Source organism: Heteronotia binoei, chromosome 3, assembly GCF_032191835.1.
Source record: "Heteronotia binoei isolate CCM8104 ecotype False Entrance Well chromosome 3, APGP_CSIRO_Hbin_v1, whole genome shotgun sequence".
Classification (NCBI taxonomy): Eukaryota; Metazoa; Chordata; class Lepidosauria; order Squamata; family Gekkonidae; genus Heteronotia; species Heteronotia binoei.
Genome location: NC_083225.1, coordinates 87,963,084 through 87,985,319, shown reverse-complemented (window position 1 = coordinate 87,985,319; position 22,236 = coordinate 87,963,084). Strand labels below are relative to the sequence as shown.

General features: G+C 43.6%; 1 protein-coding gene across 20 annotated transcripts in view; it reads left to right on the top strand.

Moving 5' to 3' along the window:
* CASK (calcium/calmodulin dependent serine protein kinase) overlaps window positions 1-22,236 on the top strand; it is a 382,103-nt gene that overhangs the window by 270,667 nt on the left and 89,200 nt on the right. For all 20 annotated transcript variants that reach the window (XM_060234164.1, XM_060234158.1, XM_060234148.1 and 17 more), the window contains 2 exons: window positions 13,448-13,636; window positions 17,091-17,169. In XM_060234164.1, the coding sequence (XP_060090147.1) occupies window positions 13,448-13,636; window positions 17,091-17,169 (268 nt within the window). The remainder of the gene's footprint in view (window positions 1-13,447; window positions 13,637-17,090; window positions 17,170-22,236) is intronic.

The window sequence follows — 22,236 nt, the reverse complement described above, 5'->3', positions numbered from 1 at the left end:
GTCAATCTCCTTGTCGATCTTGGCATCTGAGGAGATGATGCACCCCAGGTAGCTGAACTGCTGGACTGTCTTCACAACTGATTCACCCACAGTGATGCAGGGAGGGTGATAATCTTCCTGGGGTGCAGGCTGGTGGAGAACTTCTGTCTTCTTCAGACTAACTTCTAGGCCGAATAGCTTGGCAGCCTCTGCAAAGCAGGACGTCATATGCTGCAGAGCTGATACCGAGTGGGAGACGAGTGCAGCATCATCAGCAAACAGTAGCTCTCAGATAAGTTTTTCCATTGTCTTGAAGTGAGCCTTTAGTCGCCTCAGGTTGAACAGGCTGCCATCGGTGCGATAGCGGATGTAGACACCATCGTCATCATCTAGATCTACTGCGGCTCTTTGAAGCATCATGCTAAAGAAGATCGTAAAGAGAGTTGGCGCGAGAACGCAGCCTTGCTTTACACCTGTGCCTATTGGGAAGGGCTCCGAGAGGTCGTTGCAGTGTCTGACTTGGCCTCGCTGGTCTTCGTGCAGCTGGATGATCATGCTGAGGAACCTTGGGGGACATCCTAAACGTTCCAAGATTTGCCACAGGCCTTTCCTGCTAATGGTATCGAAAGCTTTGGTAAGGTCGACAAAAGTCACATATAGACCCTTGTTCTGTTCCCTGCATTTCTCTTGGAGCTGCCTGAGAACAAATACCATGTCGGTGGTGCTCCTGTTAGCTCTGAAGCCGCACTGGCTCTCTGGGAGGAGTTCTTCTGCAATGGTGGGCACCAGTCTGTTCAGGAGTATTCTGGCAAGGATTTTGCCTGCGATGGAGAGCAGGGTTATCCCCCGGTAGTTGGAGCAGTCTGACTTTTCCCCTTTGTTCTTGTGTAGAGTGATGATGATTGCATCGCGAAAGTCCTGTGGTAGTTTGCCTTGTTCCCAGCAGGTGACAAGTACTTTGTGAAGTGTGCTATGTAGTACTGTGCCCCCATGCTTCCAGATCTCTGGTGGGATTCCATCAACTCCCGCTGCCTTGCCACTTTTCAGTTGCTTGATGGCTTTAACAGTCTCTTCTAGGGTGGGGATCTCATCCAACTCTGTTTTCACTGGTTGAAGTGGGGTGAGGTGGATTGCTGAATCTTGAACTACGCGGTTGGCACTGAAGAGAACCTGAAAATACTCCGACCATCGGTTCAGTATGGATGCCTTGTCTGTGAGGAGCACTTGGCCGTCTGCACTACGCAAGGGACTCTGAGCCTGATATGATGGGCCATATACTGCCTTCAGGGCTTCGTAGAACCCTCTTAAATTACCAGTGTCTGCACACAGCTGGGTTCTCTCTGCAAGCTTGGTCCACCACTCGTTCTGAATGTCTCGAAGCTTGCGCTGGAGGTTGCTACATGCAGCGCGAAAGATTGCTTTTTTCCCGGGAGAGGAGGGCTGAGCAAGATGTGCTTGGTAGGCAGATCTCTTTTTCGCTAGTAATTCTTGGATCTCTTGATCTCGTCAAACCAGTCCTTGTTCTTCCTTGTGGAGAACCCGAGGACTTCTTCAGAGATCAACAGGATGGTAGTTTTTAGGTGTTCCCAGAGTGCTTCTGGAGAAGGGTCTGTGGAGCAACTGGGGTCCTCAATTCTTGACTAGAGTTTTGCCTGGAAGGCAGCTTTAACTTCGGCTGACTGAAGGCTGCCAACCTGAAGCTTCCTCTGAGGGATACCTCCTCTCCTGGGTGTGGGTTTAAAGTGAAGACAATGATCCGTATGACATTCCGCACTGGGCATTACTTGGATGTGTAAGACATCTCAAAGGTCTCTCTGGCGCACCAGAATGTAGTCGATAAGGTGCCAGTGCTTGGACCGTGGGTGCATCCAGGTTGTCTTCAGGCTGTTCTTTTGCTGAAAGATAGTGTTGGTGATGGTGAGCTGGTGCTCCGTGCAGAATTCTAGCAGGAGGAGCCCATTATCATTGCAGTTGCCAATGCCGTGTTTGCCAAGTTGGAAAATGGAGTGGAACAGTGGAGAATGACTATGTCCTAGTCCCAGTTGTCTGAGATAGACTGTTAGGTGGACCCAATAACAAACCCAGAGGAAGGGTCCCTGACTGTAACAAGAACCTTTTTTTGGGGGGGGGGGTGCAGTATTTGTGAATTTCCTGAATTGTGCAGGGGATTGGACTAGCTGACCCTGGGGGTTGCTTTTGATTCTATGACATGCTGTACTGTTAACAGTCTGTGCCTGCTTCCTGTGCCCATGAGTGGAACAGGCATTGTTGGAGTGGAACCTCCACCTGCATTGTTGGTGAGGGCCCTGAACAGACTCCGAGAAGGAGCTTATCTGTATTGCTCCTTTCTGGCCTAGGAGCGTTTTAGATCTTAAACCTCAAGTTCAGCCCTCTTGAGAGGTGCCAGTTCACATACTGATTCATGGGCAGCCTGTGTTTAACCATATGGAGACAAAGCAACACTCTATGAACCAATGACTCCGATATCTTTTCACAACATGATTTTAAAAGCCATGATGGACACTGATCAAGAGCACCGGTGTAGCTGTCACATTCCAATTCCCTGTCAGCAGGGTTTTTTAAAAACAGGAATGCAGTTCCAGCTGATTTGGTGTCAGGGAGTGTGACCTGATGTGCAAATGAGTTCCTGCTGACTTTTTCTACAAAAAAGCCCTGTGTGAAATAATGGTGATGTTGGGGTGCGTGGCCTGATATGCAAATGTGCTCCTGCTGGACATTTCCTACCCAAAAAAGCCCTGCCTGTCAGCATCCATACGCAAGATCAGTCTATAAAGTATTCATAATGATAGGACAAGCAGGTGCTTCTGACACCCCAGTATCATATCTGTTGTCAATTTGGCTTCCAAATCAGAAAACTACCACTCCAAAAATATCACAGGTAGCGGCCCAATTAACATCACTGACAGGGTTGGACTCGGATGCTATCAAGTCATGAACCACTTTAAACTGTTGAGCTGGATGAGGTTCTGCTGCCACAATGATGGTAGTAAAGGAAGTCTTCTTTGCTGCCATCGCTGCCATCTCAGGCTTGCAAGTGGAGTTTATAGTGTGTTCTGTCTGATTCATCTAGAGCAGGGGTGGCCAACAGTAGCTCTCCAGATGTTTTTTGCCTACAACTTCCATCAGCCCCAGCCATTGGCCATGCTGGCTGGGGCTGATGGGAGTTGTAGGCAAAAAACATCTGGAGAGCTACTGTTGGCCACCCCTGATCTAGAGTGTTCTGTCATTGCTGTTCTTGTTGTCTTCCAGTCCACTTCATATCCCCCAGCATCCTACAGAGTTAGGGCCCATCAAAGAACGGAAAAGGACACCAAGGCATAATATTTGTTATGACCCCAACTAGTCCATTATTTCATACAGCTACAGGGGCCACCACAGAGTGACCAAGGAGGCTCTTAAAAAAACATCCAGAGTCGTATGGAAACAAGAAAACCTGTTAATATCCAGGATCAGACCATCCAATTCAGTTCACTGCCACTGGGGGGGGGGGGGGGGGCAAGTTCATACATGCATTTAGAAGACCACAACAAGGGCTAAAACCTTCAGCTCCCTAATAAGATCACCAGCAAGATCATCAGTTCCCTAATAAGATCACCAGCAAGCCCCTCAGGGCAGAATAGTAAGTCCAGGATGTGTTCATTTTTCATGTGTGGATCCTATCACCATGTGAGACAGTCTCATGGTTGTCATAATGGCCATGAAGTCCTGAGCGTCACCCAACAAGGTAGCTTCAGCAGGTATGTTTAAATCCTAAAGGACAATCATCCTTGCAGTCTTCTACACCAAATCTGAGACCACTTCCATCAGATGTATGTTTTAAAGTATTTTTTAAAACCTTAAGGGCTTAATACCAGGGAACAAATTATCTTTAAAATGGTCCGACTGTTCATTCCATAACAGGAGCCATGCATCAGCTGCATCAACCACATAGGCTATTGCCATATATATTTCTGGGTGTATATATATCCTTCTGAGAGTCCCAGGTTCAGATGCCCATTCTGCCACAGAAGCTCATTGGATGACCTTTGGCCAGCCTACCCTATCTCACAGGGCTGGTGTGAGAATACAATATAGCAAGGGTGGCCAACGGTAGCTCTCCAGATGTTTTTTGCCTACAACTCCCATCAGCCCCAGCCAACATGTCCAATGGCTGGGGCTGATGGGAGTTGTAGGCAAAAAACATCTGGAGAGCTTCCATTGGCCACCCCTGCAATATAGGAGGAGAGAATGTTGTAAGCCACTTTGGTCCCCATTGAGGAGAGAAATGGGTATAGATTAAGTAAGTAAATCCAACTACTTTAAATACTGTTGAATGTAAAGTGTCTCATGGGTGGATCAAATCTGTATTCTGCCCAGGTGTAAAAAAGTTACAAGTAACTAAATGCCTAATAAGGTAAGTCTCTTCTCTTTCCCCACCAATATCTTCTGTGTTGTCATCTGTGCAATTGATCTTTATTAGAGCCATTGTAGTAGGGTGCATAACATCAAGTCTATTACAGTTTTTCTAATGTAATCAGTACTGGGAAAAGGTGTTGCATTAGGAGTGTTGGGGCAGAGGAGGGTATTTAAATTGTCTTCCTCCCTGTTTTCTTCCCATGAAGTATGTGCCTTGACCCATGGGGAGTAAAATACAGATCCCTTTATTATGACTGAATTTTTTCCATCCTTGGAGGAAATAGCAGTGAGAGGGTAATTTAGGTTGGCAAAATATACTGGGGCAGGAGTTAACAATCCTATCCTTTGAGACACTTTACCATACAAATTAGTAACTATATGTGGTAACATTTTTTAAAAAATTAAGTGCTGGGAGTAGTAATTTTTCCATGCTGCAAAACATGGAGAGAGCTTCTGTTGAGTTTTACACAGTTGTGAACTAATGTACACCAAAACTGAATGTTCCAATTATTCTGTTTGTTGTATTATAAACACAAAAACAAGCAATACAGAATTAAGCATATAAATAAATGTTATAGCTCTTCCTTTTACAAAACATTTGTTATAATCTCTGAAATTAAGTGTTTCCCCATATGTCAACATTCTTCCTAATAACTAGAAAACAATTTTTTATTATCCTAGAATCTCAAATCAAATCAAATTTATTGTACAGTCACAGATCAGTATAGATAAAATATTGCAAGAAATACAAGGTTAAAGTTATTAATTAAAAATAATTAATAAATAAATAAGTAAGCCACTTTGGTCCCCATTGAGGAGAGAAATGGGTATAGATTAAGTAAGTAAATCCAACTACTTTAAATACTGTTGAATGTAAAGTGTCTCATGGGTGGATCAAATCTGTATTCTGCCCAGGTGTAAAAAAGTTACAAGTAACTAAATGCCTAATAAGGTAAGTCTCTTCTCTTTCCCCACCAATATCTTCTGTGTTGTCATCTGTGCAATTGATCTTTATTAGAGCCATTGTAGTAGGGTGCATAACATCAAGTCTATTACAGTTTTTCTAATGTAATCAGTACTGGGAAAAGGTGTTGCATTAGGAGTGTTGGGGCAGAGGAGGGTATTTAAATTGTCTTCCTCCCTGTTTTCTTCCCATGAAGTATGTGCCTTGACCCATGGGGAGTAAAATACAGATCCCTTTATTATGACTGAATTTTTTCCATCCTTGGAGGAAATAGCAGTGAGAGGGTAATTTAGGTTGGCAAAATATACTGGGGCAGGAGTTAACAATCCTATCCTTTGAGACACTTTACCATACAAATTAGTAACTATATGTGGTAACATTTTTTAAAAAATTAAGTGCTGGGAGTAGTAATTTTTCCATGCTGCAAAACATGGAGAGAGCTTCTGTTGAGTTTTACACAGTTGTGAACTAATGTACACCAAAACTGAATGTTCCAATTATTCTGTTTGTTGTATTATAAACACAAAAACAAGCAATACAGAATTAAGCATATAAATAAATGTTATAGCTCTTCCTTTTACAAAACATTTGTTATAATCTCTGAAATTAAGTGTTTCCCCATATGTCAACATTCTTCCTAATAACTAGAAAACAATTTTTTATTATCCTAGAATCTCAAATCAAATCAAATTTATTGTACAGTCACAGATCAGTATAGATAAAATATTGCAAGAAATACAAGGTTAAAGTTATTAATTAAAAATAATTAAAAATAATAAAAGTAATAAATAATAAAATAGACAATAATATAAATAGACAGTAATATATTAGTATTTACATAAACCCCAATAACAAAAGCAATTGAGAGACTAGGCTGTTGCACAAAATTTTGTGACTGAGGCTTTATGTTGTTGGATTTCCATGTCCTAGAAGTAGCCTAACATATTCCAAACTCGTTCTTCCAGGTATTCTGTTGATAAAAGGGCTGGTGGTCTTAGTATGAATATTTTAATAAAAAGGGCAACATAGAAGAACGTGATCTACAGTCTCAATTTCTCCTTCATTGCAGGGGCAAAGCCTTTTCCCATAGGGAATTCTATTAAATCGCCCATCTGAAACAGCAGAGGGGAGTGCAGCACACCTTGCAAACGTAAAGGCCCTCCTGTGACTGCACCTCCAAGAGGGACAGATAGGCAGCCCTTGACATTATCATCATCAGTATTCTTTTATTTATTTATTTGACTTAATGATTCACCCCATTCCAGCAGAAGCCAGGCTCTGCGTGGTGTACAACAATATTTAAAACAGTTAATAAAACCAGATTTCAGATAAAATTAATTTCAATCTTGATGGCATCTTATTCAATCACTGCAGGTCTAAATTTCAGATATCAGATATTGGACGCTACATTGGGGGAAGCCCTTGAGGGTACTGAGGAGAGAGGTCCAGCACAGTAGCTATTGCTGTCCTTAGGCAAAAGCCTGGCAGAACATTTCTGCCTTACATCCTTACGAAACTGTAGAAAATCTTGCAGGGCCCTGGTATCTTCAGGCAGAGCGTTCCTCCAGGTCGGAACAGCCAGGTAGAGAACAGCCAGACCTTTTTGGTGCCATGGATCACCAACAAGTTCCAATCAGCAGAGCGTAATGCCCTTCCAGGGATATATCTGGTGTTCATAGAAAGTAGGGACCCTCCCTAAGTCAAGCTGGCATTCAGTGTCCAATATCCTTTGTTTTATAGCCTGTTTTGCCTGGTCAAAACCTGTGATTAAAATAATGGAAGGTGAAAAGCCCAGGCTTGCAAGTTTACAAAGGACTGTTTTAAGCCATGCAGATTGATGTTCATCCAGGAGGAGCAGTGGGGTCAAGCCTTGCTGAAAGTAGCTGCTCTTAAGACAGTAATTTAGGGAGGCAAGGCACACCTTAGCTTCCACTCTGACAGGGCCAGTCTCCAGACGTACCGATGCATTTGGCACAGAACTGGTGACTCATTATGCAGCTCTTAGGAACTTTGATTGGACACACTCAAGGGGGACAAAAGAGAATCATAGTTCCATATAAAAGTTGGGCCAAGGTTTTGGCTTGAAAGAGTTTTAGGGCAGTAAGGATGTAATATCCACCTTTAGTTTGAAGAAATCTTGAATCTCATACTCTAATAGTAAATAAACTCTGTTTTCTGTCAACTTGTCAGCTGATTCATTTTTACTGATATTTTAAACTACAGTTTAGTTTAAAAAATAGTTAAGAACTTTTCTAAACCCCTCTATTGAAGGAGGAGAATCTGAGAAGCCACTAACACAGTGGGACCACTTGAGATTCCGACTGGAGGGAAAGGCAGGGTATAAATGAAGTCAGTAAAATAAAACAATTTTCCATAATTCTATTAAATGTCTGTTTTGAATATAAATGCAGAAAAAAAACCACAGCCAGAAATATAAAGATGTTTAAGTCTAGGAATCGCTAATACTGGCTAGACAAGGTTAGGTACCACAGTTAGGGCAGATCCCCATGTACAAGCAGTAGTGCATGATTTTTAATGAAATAATGTTCATATGGAGCAACAGAATGTGCTACATTTCATATAGTTTCATTTAACTGAGTTTTATAATTGTATTAGAAGAAACACCTTGTTTTGTGTCTGGCACATGGGGAAAAGATAATAAGGAGAGAATCACTTTCACTTTATTCTCCTGCTTGCTCAAGGACTGCACATGCAGAAATCTTTTATGGGATCCAAACATTATGATTTATTGTCTGACTGAAAACATAGTTCTGGTGGAACTTTCCACTGAAATTTTCATGGATAGTGCTGGGCACTGTTTGGTCTTGTCCTTTCCCTCCGGCCTGGCCCTTTCAGGTTGCAATCTGTACTTCAGGGGGTGGTTGAGGGAGCAGTTTCCCAGCCCGGTTGGCCAGCCTGCTCCTGCCAAGATCAACAGCAAGTCCCTCCCCCAGAAAAACCCACTCCTTTTAAAAAGAGTATATTTTGCAGTGCATTGGTGGCCACAAGATCAGAAAACCCTTCTAGGTGTGCTAGAGCTGAAGGTCCGCCTGGCGAAAGAAGCTCATGCCAGGTGATCCTGCTGAGCTACAGCCAGTGCCTGGCAGGGCCCTGATACACAGGCACTGGAAGGATCTGTGCAGCAACACCACCACCCCCCGCTGCCTTCTTGGCATGCTTCAGACTGACAGACTCACCTAGGCAGCAAAGGACTCCCAGGTGAGATGTCAGTGCTCCAGTGGGTGGTGAGGCACCCTGGGCAACTCTGCCATATGGCAGGGAGGATACTCTGAGGCCAGTGGGGGCCCATGCTCCAGCAGGCAGCTCCAGACCTGAGCCCCAACTTGCCCAGTGGCAGCAGAGGAAAGGCACAGAGCCAGAGGGGGCTCAGCCAGCCCTGCAGCTCCTTGCTCCCTTTGCACCGGCTCCCTAGCACCGGCTCTCAATCTAGGGTACCTGAAGGACTGTCTCCTCCCATATACTATCCAGACCAGCAGTTGAGATCTGCCTTCCAAGCTCTGCTCTTTGTTCCTCTGCCTTCAGAGACAAGGCAGGTGATGGCTAAAAAAAGGGCATTTTCTGGCCTCTGGAATGCCCCTGAGGGTTTTCTAGTGCCTACTTTAGATGCCAAGTCACTTGCTGATGCATGCCACCACCACGGGGTGACTCAGGGATGGTAGGGAAGGCAGGTGCATGGCTGGCTTTGCAAAAGCCATTTGAAGGGAACTTTCCTTTAAAGCTCCCTTTAAATATCTTTTTCAAAGCCAAGCCATTTGCAAGAAACCCAGAAGTGACATGAGTTCACATGGAAGGTGGGTAAACTCATGCCACTTCAGTGAGTGAAGCTTAGCCCAAATAAAAGCTGAATATTGGCTTTTTATTTGGGCTCAGCTAGATAAGTACCCATAACAGTTTATAAAATCTGGTTTGGTTTATAAATATCCAAGCTCACGCCCCTAATCCAGTCTTTGGAGACAGCTGCTATTCTTGGTTAATAATGAACTATGGATTTTCACTGTTGGGGGTATAAGGTGGGTCAATCTGTACTACTAGGAAAGCACCTCCTTTGGTCACAGTCAGGGTCTTGGCTTTTAGTGACTCCAGGGTGGAGGGACTTTTCTCAGGGATCCTTGGATCATCTCCTAGAAAAGCCCCTACTAGAAAAAAAAAACGTTTTCATTAAGCAGATAATCCAACAGCGTGAAATTGCCCAAATGAAAATGAAAAAAGTGGAGGGGATAAAAGAGTAGAGCAAAAGAGAAGTATCACTGAAACTCAAGTTTCATAAATCTATTAATATTAGGCTTCCCAACCCTCCCGCCCTGGCGGGGGACCCCCGGGGTTGCACCCTCTTCCCCCGCTGTCCCAAAAAACGGAAGCGGGGGGAGGAAAGGGGGGAACGGCGCAAAGGCCGCGAGTCCGGGTCCTTCGGAGGCTGCTGAGCCCGTCTCGGAGGAGCAGCAGCAAGTTGAAGAAGAGGCGGCAGTGGCGCACAGCGGCGGCGGCAGCCTGCTCTGCTCCCCTCCCCTCTGAGGTCAATCAGAGAAGGGGAGGGGGCAGGCCAGGACTCAGGCAGAAAGAGCGGGCAGCAGCGCGCAGCGGCGGCCTGCTCCGCTCTCCTCCAGTCCTCTGAGGTGAGGAGGTCCATCAGAAGGAGAGGGGGCAGGCCAGGACTCAGGCAGAAAGAGCGGGCAGCAGCATGCGGCAGCGGCAGCCTGCTCCGCTCTCCCGCTGAGCCCATCTCGGAGGAGCAGCTAAGATGAAGCAGACTCGGGGAAGAGGAGCCGGTCAGCTCTCCGACTGCAGAGCCGCTGCTTCTTTTTCCCAGCCAGCCGCTGGTCTCTCGTCTTTAGCGCCGTTATTTCTCTGCTCCCTCCCCTGCCCGTCCCTCACCTGCTCCCTGCAGCCTTCAAGCAGCCCCCTCCCTCCGGCCAAGCCGCACCTCTTGCCCAATTTGCTGCGAGCCGCCAGTTGCAAAGGCTGGCCGGGAATGCGGGATTTGGGGGCCTCTCTAGAAGGAGCACAGCTCGGTGCCTTTAACCCCTTCCCGCTTCTCCTGGGAAAGTCATCAATAACCGACTGAGGGCTCTTGGGTTGCGCCCTAGCAATTCCTATCCTCTGGCTGCAGGGAAACCTTCAGAAGGAGGACGGCAGCGCTGGACGGAAAAGCTGAACCAGCAGGATTTTGCCAAAGGAGGAAGGACAGGAAATTCACTCTCCTCACCTTTCCAAAGTGGAACACAGTAGGAGTGAAGTAGTACCTTTAAGACCAGCAAAGTAACAGGGAGAGGGGTGGGGGAAAAATAAGATATGAGGTAGAAAGTTTTTTTTTTCTTTTACTTTAAGCTTTTATAAGTTGTAGATATAGTTTTGCTACCATATGTTACTAATAAAAATTGTTTATCCCCCCCAAAAAAGACCAGCAAAGTTTTATTCAGAATGGCAGCTTTCCTATGCACACTTCTTCAGATGAGGGGATAGGGAGAGTACAATGGGCTGAAATACATGTAGCTGGTGGTTTAAGAGTGTAAACTGATACAGTTAGGATCAAAACAGGAGTCAAGTTTCACCTTTTAAGACTAGGGTTGCCAATCCCCAGGTGGGGGCAGGGGATCCCTTGGTTTGGAGGCCCTCCCCCCACTTCAGGGTCATCAGAAAGTGGGGGGAGGGGAGGGAAATGTCTGCTGGGAACTCTGTTATCTCTATGGAGATTTATTCCCATAGAAATTAATGGAGAATTGATCCACAGATATTTGGGGCTCTAGGGGGGGGCTGTTTTTTGAGGTAGAGGCACCAAATTTTCAGTACAGCATCTACTGCCTCTCCCCAAAATATCCACTAAGTTTCAAAACGATTGGACCAGGGGGTCTAATTCTATGAGCCCCCAAAGAAGGTGCCCCTATCCTTCATTATTTCCTATGGAAGGAAGGCATTGAAAAGGTGTGCCGTCCCTTTAAATGTGATGGCCAGAACTCCCTTTGGAGTTCAATTATGCTTGTTACAGCCTTGATCTTGGCTCCACCCCAATGTCTCCTGGCTCCACCCCCAAAGTCTCCTGGCTCCACCCCCAAAGTCCCCAGATATTTCTTAAATTGGATTTGGCAACCCTAATTAATATCTCTGCAGGCTATTTCCGCAAAAACCACCCCAAAGTTAGCATATTTAACAACCTTACCTAAAGATACTACAGTTCAGAGAATAAGGGTGTGAAGACTGACCAACCGCTGTATCACCAAGAATGGAAATTCACTGTAAGTGAACATTTTCCTTTTTCTGGTGGTAAGCAGTAGGTATGTCTGTTCTTCTTAGAAAAGCCATTAATCCCAGGGTGGAACCACATGCCATATAAGCTACACTTTTCACTAAGTACACATTTTTGCCCAGAAACAGCATCTGGAGAAATTAAGGTATCAGAACTCGGCAAAGATATGACCTGGTTTTTATGAGATTGCCTATGTGAAAAGCCCTGTTTGTCACTGGGGGAGCTATTCCCTAATGCAGGATGTAGTTATTATCTCTAGGAGTGCCGAGTCCATAGACTGATTCAACATGTCTGTACTGCCCATAATCCAAAACTGCAACAGAATGACTCTCATGTTGTTAGGAAGAACCACAAACAGGTGAGCAGTGACCTTCCAAGGTCCTGCAAGACAAACACAAAAGCCCCTTAAAGCTTGAACAAGGTTATTCCCATTCCTTTAGGTGTACTGAACAGAAGGGAGAGGGGGAAATCCTTTATCCTATCATAAGCTAAGTAAGCTAAGTTTCCAAAAGATCACTCTGTGTTAATGGGTAATGGACACCAAATGAGTATTTGAATTCCAAATTCAATTGAAGACCAGATCACCCACAAAAAGATGTGTTGATCTCAGTGGAGATTTATATAACACAGAAGCTGGACACCGTACAAGAAACTGGCAAACCCAAGAGGGGCAGAAATTACTCCCTTCCTTACTGACCCTCCACTATCTGCTTTGAAACTCATTGGAAAAGGTGGACTATAAATACAGTAAAAATAATCACCTTCAAATAATCTTCCACCTGGAAGCCAGGGCAACTAGTATCCAGGCCTTTGCATCAAGAAACACTGCCACTCCCAGATCCAGCCCCTGCACATGCGTTGGAACATTAAATGTTCATGGCAACTAGCAATTCTAGCAAAAAAGCACATTCTGTCTATAAGCATATGTTCCTGAAGTGGTGACCTGTCATGTGTTGGAGAACTACTGACACCAAAGAAACAGTAATAATAAAACTAAAGACCCATTGATCAGCCATTTACACCATCTCATTCAAGAATAAACTCCTGGAGATCATCCTGCTGGAGTAAACACTGCTGCCACAGGTACTGCAGTGACTGACCTGATTCTTGCTGACATGCTGATTGTAAGAATAGGAATCTTCTTTCTCTGTGTGTGCTCCAGTGAAAAAAATAACTTTAAAAAAAACCCCAGCTATTAATCATCCTGGATTACACCTTCTCTCTAGTTTATAGAATTGGCACTCTTCAACAGATTCTAAAGTTGGGAACTACCACCTCATACAATCTCACACATGACAGAGCGTCCAAAGTTGTTTGTCCTAAAGACAGTTCCCAGGGAGTTTCCAGTGGAGTCAAGTAGATGTGGGTCAGAAGATAATACAGTCAAAATTATGGCACTATGATCAACCGCAGCCAGACTGTGGCATAGTCAATGCAAAAGGGAAGTTCTGAAATCAGCTTTGTTTATTCGGAAATGAAACTGGCTAGGTCTGTAGTGCACAAGATGATTAGATTCACTCTTTTCATATTTCTTATTTGAACTTTGTCAAGGATCCTAAGGAAGACATATTTCCTTATCTTGCTCTATTATAGAATACTGCTCCTTGCTCTGGATTTGTAAATCTATATTTAAATATAAGAAGTACTTTATAAGCATCTGTGTTTCAGATATGTCATACAGCAATATTGTTTGAGTTCAGAAATCTGGCCTAAAGGATGCTATATGAGTCTGAAAAACTTTCATTTTGTGTATAAAATATGTTAAATTTCTGTAGATGAGGAACAGGCTCTAGAGACTATGGAATCTGACAACTATGTTTTTACAGGCCTTACTTCAAACTCATGATGTGGTGGCACATGAAGTTTACAGTGATGAAGCATTAAGAGTTACACCGCCTCCCACCTCTCCATATTTAAATGGAGATTCTCCTGAAAGCATCAACGGTGACTTGGACATGGAGAATGTAACAAGAGTCCGATTAGTTCAGTTCCAGAAAAACACAGATGAGCCCATGGTATGTACACCACTATGTTTAGCTCCCCAAGTCTGAGACACATCTAGGTGAATTCCACATAGAGATAGAATTTTGTGGTTTCCCTTGTTGCTGGTGTGACTGTAGATAAAATGCAGCAGCAAGGGGGCTTCCACATAGCAGATATCTTTACAGTTTCTGTCTCAATCCCACAGAAGTTACCATCCCCTCCTCCAGTAGACTGCCAGTGCTTTTGCAATCTTATTTTTTAAACTGGCACTAGAATATCCCTTCAGTATACCATTGCAACTATAGATGCAGCAGCTTCTCTGAATTCCCAGCTTTCATTTTAAGAAAAGTAAGTAGCTTTTTCCCATGTGAAAATATGCCTTTTCCCTTATATCTCTGCAAGGGAAGAGGTTAGAGTTTTATTGTTTTTAAAAAATGAAATCTGAGAGGGTAGAGAGCCTGATATACCTACTGTTACAATGATGTTCTAGTCCAACTATGTTGTAGTGCTGATTTAAAAAAAAAAAATCCACCCCCTAGTGGGGTGGGGAGGAGATGGCTACTGTAGGGACGGCGTCAGAGAAAATTGTTGACATGTGGGCCGGAAAATCCTAACTTTCCCACCCACACAGCAGTCATCCAGGCTTTACTGTGTTCTTTCCTAAAACTTAGCAGCAAAGCAGTTTTGAAAATGATTGGAGAAAAGACGAGGAAACCCCAGGAGATGCATGAACACCCTACAATGCTATGAAGAAACGGGGGGGGGGGGGGGGACTGGTTCCCAAAAACATTGAACCTGGGGCAGTTAGGAAAAAGGGTCCTAGACATCATCAAATGGTAAAGCATGGGTCATGAATGTATTTGCTTTTTGTAGCAGTCAGATTCTACAATGTATCTGCAACTGTATTTTTTATAAACATGGAAGTTAATTTCAGACAAAGGATATTAATAGAAAATGTAAGAATACTGCAGTACTACAGGGTAACGATCTTGAGTTATTTAGGGGTGCCAACTTCCAGGTTGAAGTACTTCTGGAATTAGAATAGATCTCCACACTACAGAAACAGGTTCCTCAGGAAAAAACAGTGGTTTTGGAGGGCAGACTGTATAGCAACATATCCCAAAACTCTATCCTCCGTATTTCCGGGAATTTCCCAACTTGGAGTTGGCAAGCCTAGTTAAAATGAACAAACCAGAGTGGCTATTTTGTCAAGAACAAGGCATTTCACAGAAAAACAGATGCATAGATAGTCTCAGGGTCATTAGATAATATTTGATTTTACTGATTTGATTGGTATCTAGGACAATTCTGAAGTTGGAAAGCTGAATTATATTGATCTGATGTGGAACTGCTTTCTAAACAGATGAGGCATATACTGTTTCAGAAAGTTCTTTTCAGAGTATTCACAACTTTGTTCTTCTCTCATAAGCCTAAATTCTGAACATTGTTCAACAAATTGCAAAATAATAGTCCTTCTGGGGAGAACGATAATTGCATAACCGAATAATATTACTGTTTATTGTTACTGCTGTTATAGGTATTAATATTTAGCTTCCTCAAAGTAGACATAATTCTTTTCAGATGAATTAAATTTTCCCACACACAACAGCCCAAGTGCTCTGGATGCAGTAGCATAGAGGAAATAATGCCTGAGCCAGCATAATCCAGGCAGCAGTATGGTAGCATCATTTTACCATGTATGTAACCCAGCCATTTGTGAGTGTGAATATGACCTGGTTTCAGATTTTGACACCTTCCTTTCATTCCATGCTGAGGGAGCTTCTTGGTTAGGTTTTGTACCCAACATGAAACCCATACACTATATTGGGGTCTGTGACAAAGTGGCTAGGCACTGCTACAGACTAGGAAACAATATTGAGATCCATCTAGAGTAGAAATTAGAAACAAGGTTTATTAATGTGAATAATACCAATACCCAGGGATGTGGAATTCAAATCCCATAGTTAAATAATATCGGTATGCACTGGTATTTCCCATTTCTAAAGGCCCAGTAAGAAGTCAGTCAGTTTAGGCATCCAAAAGCCAGAGAGAGAGGAAAAACCCCAGAAAATCATAGCTTCAGTTTCCCTGAAGATCTAAAACAGGAGTTTAAGCAACAATGCAAGGATACTGCCTAGGCCGAGAATATTCCAAAAGGGAAGAACCAAACCTCTAGGTATCATCACAATAAATGAATGGTTAAGCATCTATAAAACAATTGTTATCTTGAGGAAAGCACACTGTGATGGTAGATTTTGGACTCTATTACGGGGCAAGCTGCAGAGCCCAAAAATAAGCAATTATTTCATGTCCAGACTAAGGGACAGGAAGGCATTGATGTGTACCCTGACAGGAGAAGGGGAGAGGTTAGGTGATCCTAGGAATAATTCCAAATATGATAAAAGAGCTTCCAGGTGGTGTGATGTTTGCTCAGAGACAGCTTTTTCAATAAAAGGGAGCTTTAGCAGGCAATTCAGATAATTGGAACATCAAATCTGTCAGAAAACAGAACTGAGATGTCACCGTACATGGTGCTATATCTGATGTTTAGCTAGTAGAAAATACTAATGTAACATTATCTGCTTGTGGCTGAGGACACACTGAATAGTTTATTGGGGTGCTTGAATAATGGTTTCATTGCTGGGCAAGGCTTTTCCCTGATTTTTTTTAACTCCTGTTACCATGATTGGAATGGTTCAGCCTTGATTACTCCTGATGATACCCAGAGATCTGTCTACTTGTCTGATGTAAAAGAGTGGGGCGAGGCTGGTCTTGTACCAAAATAGGAAGGGTAGGAAAACAAAATGGAAGCGATCTCACAAATATGACCTTTTTTTAAAAAAAACTCCAGTGCAAGCAAGTGATGGATCAGCAACAGCTGTCACCCTTTGACACCATCACCATCCCTTGCAGCCCCCTCATCTATTGTCTCATGTGCCTCACCTCTCGCTACGCTCCTTGATCACCTCATGCTGTCCTCATGCTTCATCTGTCACCACCACCCTCAGCCATTGTTCGCTGCCTCCTGCTTCTCTCCTCACCATTGCTGCTTGGGAACCAGAACAGCTACTGTATCTAACTTCCTCATTCCTCAGGCACCTTTAATCTTGCATCTCACAAACGTTCAGGAAGCCCCAACAAGCTTGTATGGCTTTCCAGGCTGTTTTCAAATATGCCTCAGGAAGGAGGAAGCATTAGCTGCTGCAGCTTTTGAGTAGGGTGGTGAGACAGCAGCAACAGCCGCTGCCCCTCAGAAGCCACTGCATGAGGCTACCGCCTCACTTCACTATAAAACCATGATGCAAACTATTGCTAAGAAATAATACCTTTAAGTGGAAAATGCTGGGTAAGATATTACTTCCTCCATGCAACTGCCTTGTTGGGTATACTTCACATGGAGAAATGTTCAGACATCTGAACTGGCATTTAGCACCTGAAGAATCTTGTTACTGATGATTTTCTGAGTTATTTCATTGATCTTACCAGGGAATCACTTTAAAAATGAATGAGCTGAATCACTGTATTGTTGCAAGAATTATGCACGGAGGAATGATTCACCGGCAAGGTAAGGGTTGGTGCAAAAATAAATTAGCATAACTTTAATGTGGTATTCATTAAATACTTCAGTAGAATTCACACTTAGTGTCTAGTCCAAATTACATCTCAGTACCTGGTGCTGTTTCATGGGTTGAAGTCCTGTGGCTCACTTCTGCAATCAGTCCTGTGACAAGGCCTGCCTCTTAGTTGAGCTTCAAGAAGCAGCCTAATGCCAACGCTAAGGTGAGCTTGATTCCCTATGCCTGAAATATACGCAGTATTAGCCTGTACATGGATACGTTAACCAAGCTGCTACATGTTAATGAGCAGATCTGTCCTGAATAGGCTGTCAGAAGTTTCCTTGTTATCCTGCCTCTCTGCATTGTTGCTTCAGTTCAGCTGTTCTCCATCCTCCAAGAAAATATTTTTTGAAATCTGAGAGCCCTGATCTGTTGGATAGTCCCAAAGGGAAGAGAATTCAGTCCACTGCAGTTAGCTAATTTAAGGCAGAACATAAGCAAGATTTATGGAACAATTCCTTGAGATTTATAGTCTGAATTGTTTATCATAAGAGCAGTGAGAAGGCCTGTAGCCACAGGGGGCCTGGTGGGGGCCCTGCCCCTCAACTTCTGAGTGGGGCTGCCTGACTTGGGGACTCCAAACAGTGGCCTTCACTCCCTGCTACCTCCTCCACCCTCCCCATGATCCAAATCACATGGGAGAGGCAGCAGGAGCAGCCACCAGCCTTTCTGCATGATTTAAAGACCCTGCTGACCAGTTGGTTGGCAGGGCATTTATATTGCATGTGGAGGCAGCTGCTCCTGCCACCCCTCCTATGAGATTTGGATCATGGGGGTGCCCTTGCACGCTGGTCAGCGGGGCCTATAAATTGCACTAGGAAGCATGGAGCTGCTTTTGCTGCCTCTCCTGCATGATATGGATCAGGGGAGGCCCTCATACCTCGGTAGCAGCAGACAAAAAAAGGCCTCAGCCTTCCCTCCACACCTCTGCTGCTGCTTGAAGACTGCCCCAGGCAGCAATTCAAATCTCAGTGGAGGGCTGGTAGAAGTAGCACTGACCAGCTGGTTGACAGGGTCTTTAAATGGTATAGGGAGGCCAGCTGGCTGCATCTGCCAGCCTTCCCACATGATTTGAATTGCTGGCAGGGGCAGCTCTGAAGCCATGGCAGAGGCCATAGCCAGGATGGAAGATGTGGGGGTGCATAGATTTTTAGGTGGGAGTTGGCTTTTTAAAAATTCAGGTGCCCCCTGAATTTTTAAAAAGCCCCCCCCTCAAAAAAATCCTAGCTATGACCTCAGCAGTGAGTCAATGCTTCTTTCCTTTTGTAGAAAAGTATTTTTGGTGTTTGCTACCATATGACTTTTTCCGCCTCCTTCCACGTACAGGTTTTCCTCCAAATTCCCCCACCCCCAACTGCAGATCTTTTGCAGGGTTCTATGCAATGTTATTATGAGGCCTTCCCCCTTCCAAGTTATCCCTGGCTGTGCTGCACATTTCCTCAAATCCACGTGGGTACAGTCTTTCCTGAAAGATCTTACCCTGAGTAGGTTTGGGGAAAGGGCATACGGAATCCTACATATTTCCACATGTCTCCACGTGTCTGCCATTCCTCTTCCCACCACCACTGGCTCTTTTGTTGTTTATCTTTAGCATTTTTATTTTTTAAATCCATTGGAAAAACTCAAAGAGGTGGTGGAGGGAGAGGGAAGGCAGGTGTGTGGGGATGGCAGGTACATAGGGAAAAGACAGGGAAAGCCCTCTTGTTCAATAGAGAACAAAGTGGGAATTGTCCACATGTGGAAGCAGCTTCTCTCTGCATTCAAGAAAGGAAGCCCTCACTTTCGATGGAGGCTCAGATCACAAATACTGCCAGACTAGCATTTCTCCATCTACACCAGGTCAGGCAATTGGTTCCCTCCCTGCCTTAGTCACAGTGTTCCCTGCAAAGGCCACCTCCAGACTACTGTAACTTGCTCTACACAGGGTTACCCTTGAGACTGACCCAAAAACTCCAGCTGGTCCAGAATGCAGCAGCATGTGTGCTTACAGATACACCACTGAGAGCCCACATACAACTGGTGCTCCACCAGCTGCACTGGCTCCAAGTTGAATACCGGATCAAGTTCAAGGTCTTGGTTCTAACCTTCAAAGCCCTATACTGTCTGTGAGAAACATATCTTCAGGACCATCTCGGCTGGTATGCCCCCAAAAGAGACCTGCACTTTATGGACAATAAACTCCTGGTGGTCTCAGGCTGGAAAAACATTAATCTAGCCTCAACCTGGGCCAGAGCCTTTTTAGCTCTGGTCCCGGCCTAGTGGAAAACTCTTCCAGATGAAATCCAGGCCCTGCAGAATGTGATACAGTTTTGCAGGGCCTGTAAGACAGAAATGCTTTGCCAGGCCCACAATTGAGGCATAAAAGCTTTCCACCTGAATTCCCCACCCACCCCCCCCCACACACACACACCATTCATTTTGCCATTGCACCAGTTCCACCAATACACAGTCTAGGGTTGCCAAGTCCAATTCAAGAAATATCTGGGGACTTTCGGGGTGGAGCCAGGAGACGTTAGGGGTGGAGCCAAGATCAAGGATAATTGAACTCCAAAGGGAGTTCTGGCCATCACATTTAAAGGGAAGGCACACCTTTTCAATTCCTTCCTTCCATAGGAAATAATGAAGTATAGGGGCACCTTCTTTTCGGGCTCATAGAATTGGACCCCCTAGTCCAATCTTTTTGAAACTTTAGAGGTATTTTGGGGAGAGGCACTAGATGCTATACTGAACATTTGGTGCCTCTACCCCAAAAAACTGCCCTCCCCCAGAGCCCCAGATACCCGCGGATCAATTCTCCATGATTTTCTATGGGAATAAATCTCCATAGGGAATAATAGAGTTCCCAGCAGATATTTCCCTCCCCTCCCCCCTCTTTCTGACAACCCTGAAGCGAGGGGGGAGGGCCTCCAAACCGGGGGATCCCCTGCCCCCATCTGGGGATTGGCAACCCTAACACAGTCTCTACCAGGGGTGGCCAAACTGCAGCTCAGGAGTCACATGTAGCTCTTCACACACATTATGTGGCTCCTGGAGGAGGAACATTTACTGCAGGCTTACTCTCAAGTCAGTGTGCTTAGCATTGGGACCTCAGTCAGTCTCTGAGCACAGACACATGACTATTTCTGCCACGTGGGAAGGAGGGGAGAACAGGCAGTCTTGCAAGGTCTTCACCACCACAGGAAACCTAGAATGGGGAAAGAGAGCGCAAGAGCCAAAGGAGCCACTGGAAGGAAGGACAGCATTAAAGAGGGCAGTGCAGGATGTAAATGGTGGTCAGTGGTTTATACGGTACATGTGTGTTTCCTTCTCCCACTGGTGCCAGAAAATAATTCCCTAAACTTTCCCTGTGCTGGTCTTATGGAGACTGTTATTCTCAGCTTTGGGGTTTTTTTTAAAGTCTCCTTCTAGCATGGTCATGTTGTTAAGTGCATACATATGTATTTTATCCTTCTGTGCAAAGAAAGAATTAAGAGTTTTCATAAAGACATGTGTGTAGTATTTGTTCATGTCTTGCAGCTCTCAAATAACATGTATTCTATGTGGCTCTTGCGTTAAGCAAGTTTCGCCACCCCTGGTCTATATGACCTCACTTTGGATAATTTTATGCTGTTGTGTGCCATATACTGCCATCTGATTTTATTCTAAATTACTATTTTGATAATTGTTTTTAATAACTAATCTGTGGAATTGTTCTAAATTTTGTTATCTGTCCTGAGCCTTCCTTTGCAGGGGAGGGTGGGCTATAAGTCTAATAAAATAATAAATAACCGAATAAAAATTGAGAGACCACTGATTTATGACTAGGCCTTGAAGTTGATATGCTGTTTTCTGATCTTGACTTTAACCACCCATAAAAGGAAAGCATTCTATCTTAATATTACTGTATTCATTGAACATTTTATATTTACTGAATACATCTGGTAATTTTTTTCATTTACCGCAGTATACCCTTGCCATTTGCAATTATGATTGAACTCCAAAGGGAGTATCACATTTAAAAGGAAGGCACATTGTTAAAATTTGCAGGGAATTTGGTTATTTTGCTACCAGGAAGTAGGAAACCTCTGCCTTCCAGTAATCATGGATTTCACAAATCACAGTGACCCCAGAAATGGATCCTCCTTGAATGATGAGGATCTACTAAATGTATATATATGTGTATGTTTTTGTGTTCTGGATTTTTCAGATTTTTGTAATCTACTTGTAGAACATTGAGCTGCTTCCTCATTTTTAAAGTCACTTGTGTATCTAAAATACAATATTTGGAAAGGTGTATTTCATTTCCAGAAGGACATAAATCAGGGATATAGCCAACATTCCTTGCTGGGTGGACGTGTCCATTGTGACAAAATAAATCAGTGTTTTTATAACCAGAGGGGGAAAGCCTCTAATAGTTACAAATTGTTAACACAGAAAACATAAATTGCATTAAAATTGTTTTTAAATTCAGAAACTTTTACCTATAATATACATCATCCTTAATGTACAGTAACATTCCTAAATTAATCTTGCTTCCTTCCAAGTATTATAACATGCTTTTTTAATATAATAGCTAAATGGGGACTTTTAGGGTCATTTAAGCAATCTTGGAACACCTTACCATTTGCACAACATTGTGTAATTAGCTTTATGCAAAGTACCATATAGAATTTCTGGAGGGCATTTACCTTTATTGATGCTACACACACAAGCCAGGTGGTGTCCATTTCTGCCATTCCTTAAACTTGATGTATGAAGGATAAGTAGATTATTACTTAAAATCAACAGGAATGAACACAAAACTTATACCTCGGATTTTTATTTAATGTTATCAAGTCTGTGCAAGTATTTGCATCCACTAGCTTTAAAACTATGAAAGATTAATTTTAATTGCTTACAAGATCTGACTACACTGATAAAGTAATTTGTACAATGAAAAAAGAGTATTGAAAGCAAAGGGATTTCTTTATCCTGACTATGATACTATTTCTGTATCTGTCTTCATACTGCCATTGTTTGGAAATTACCACTTGTTT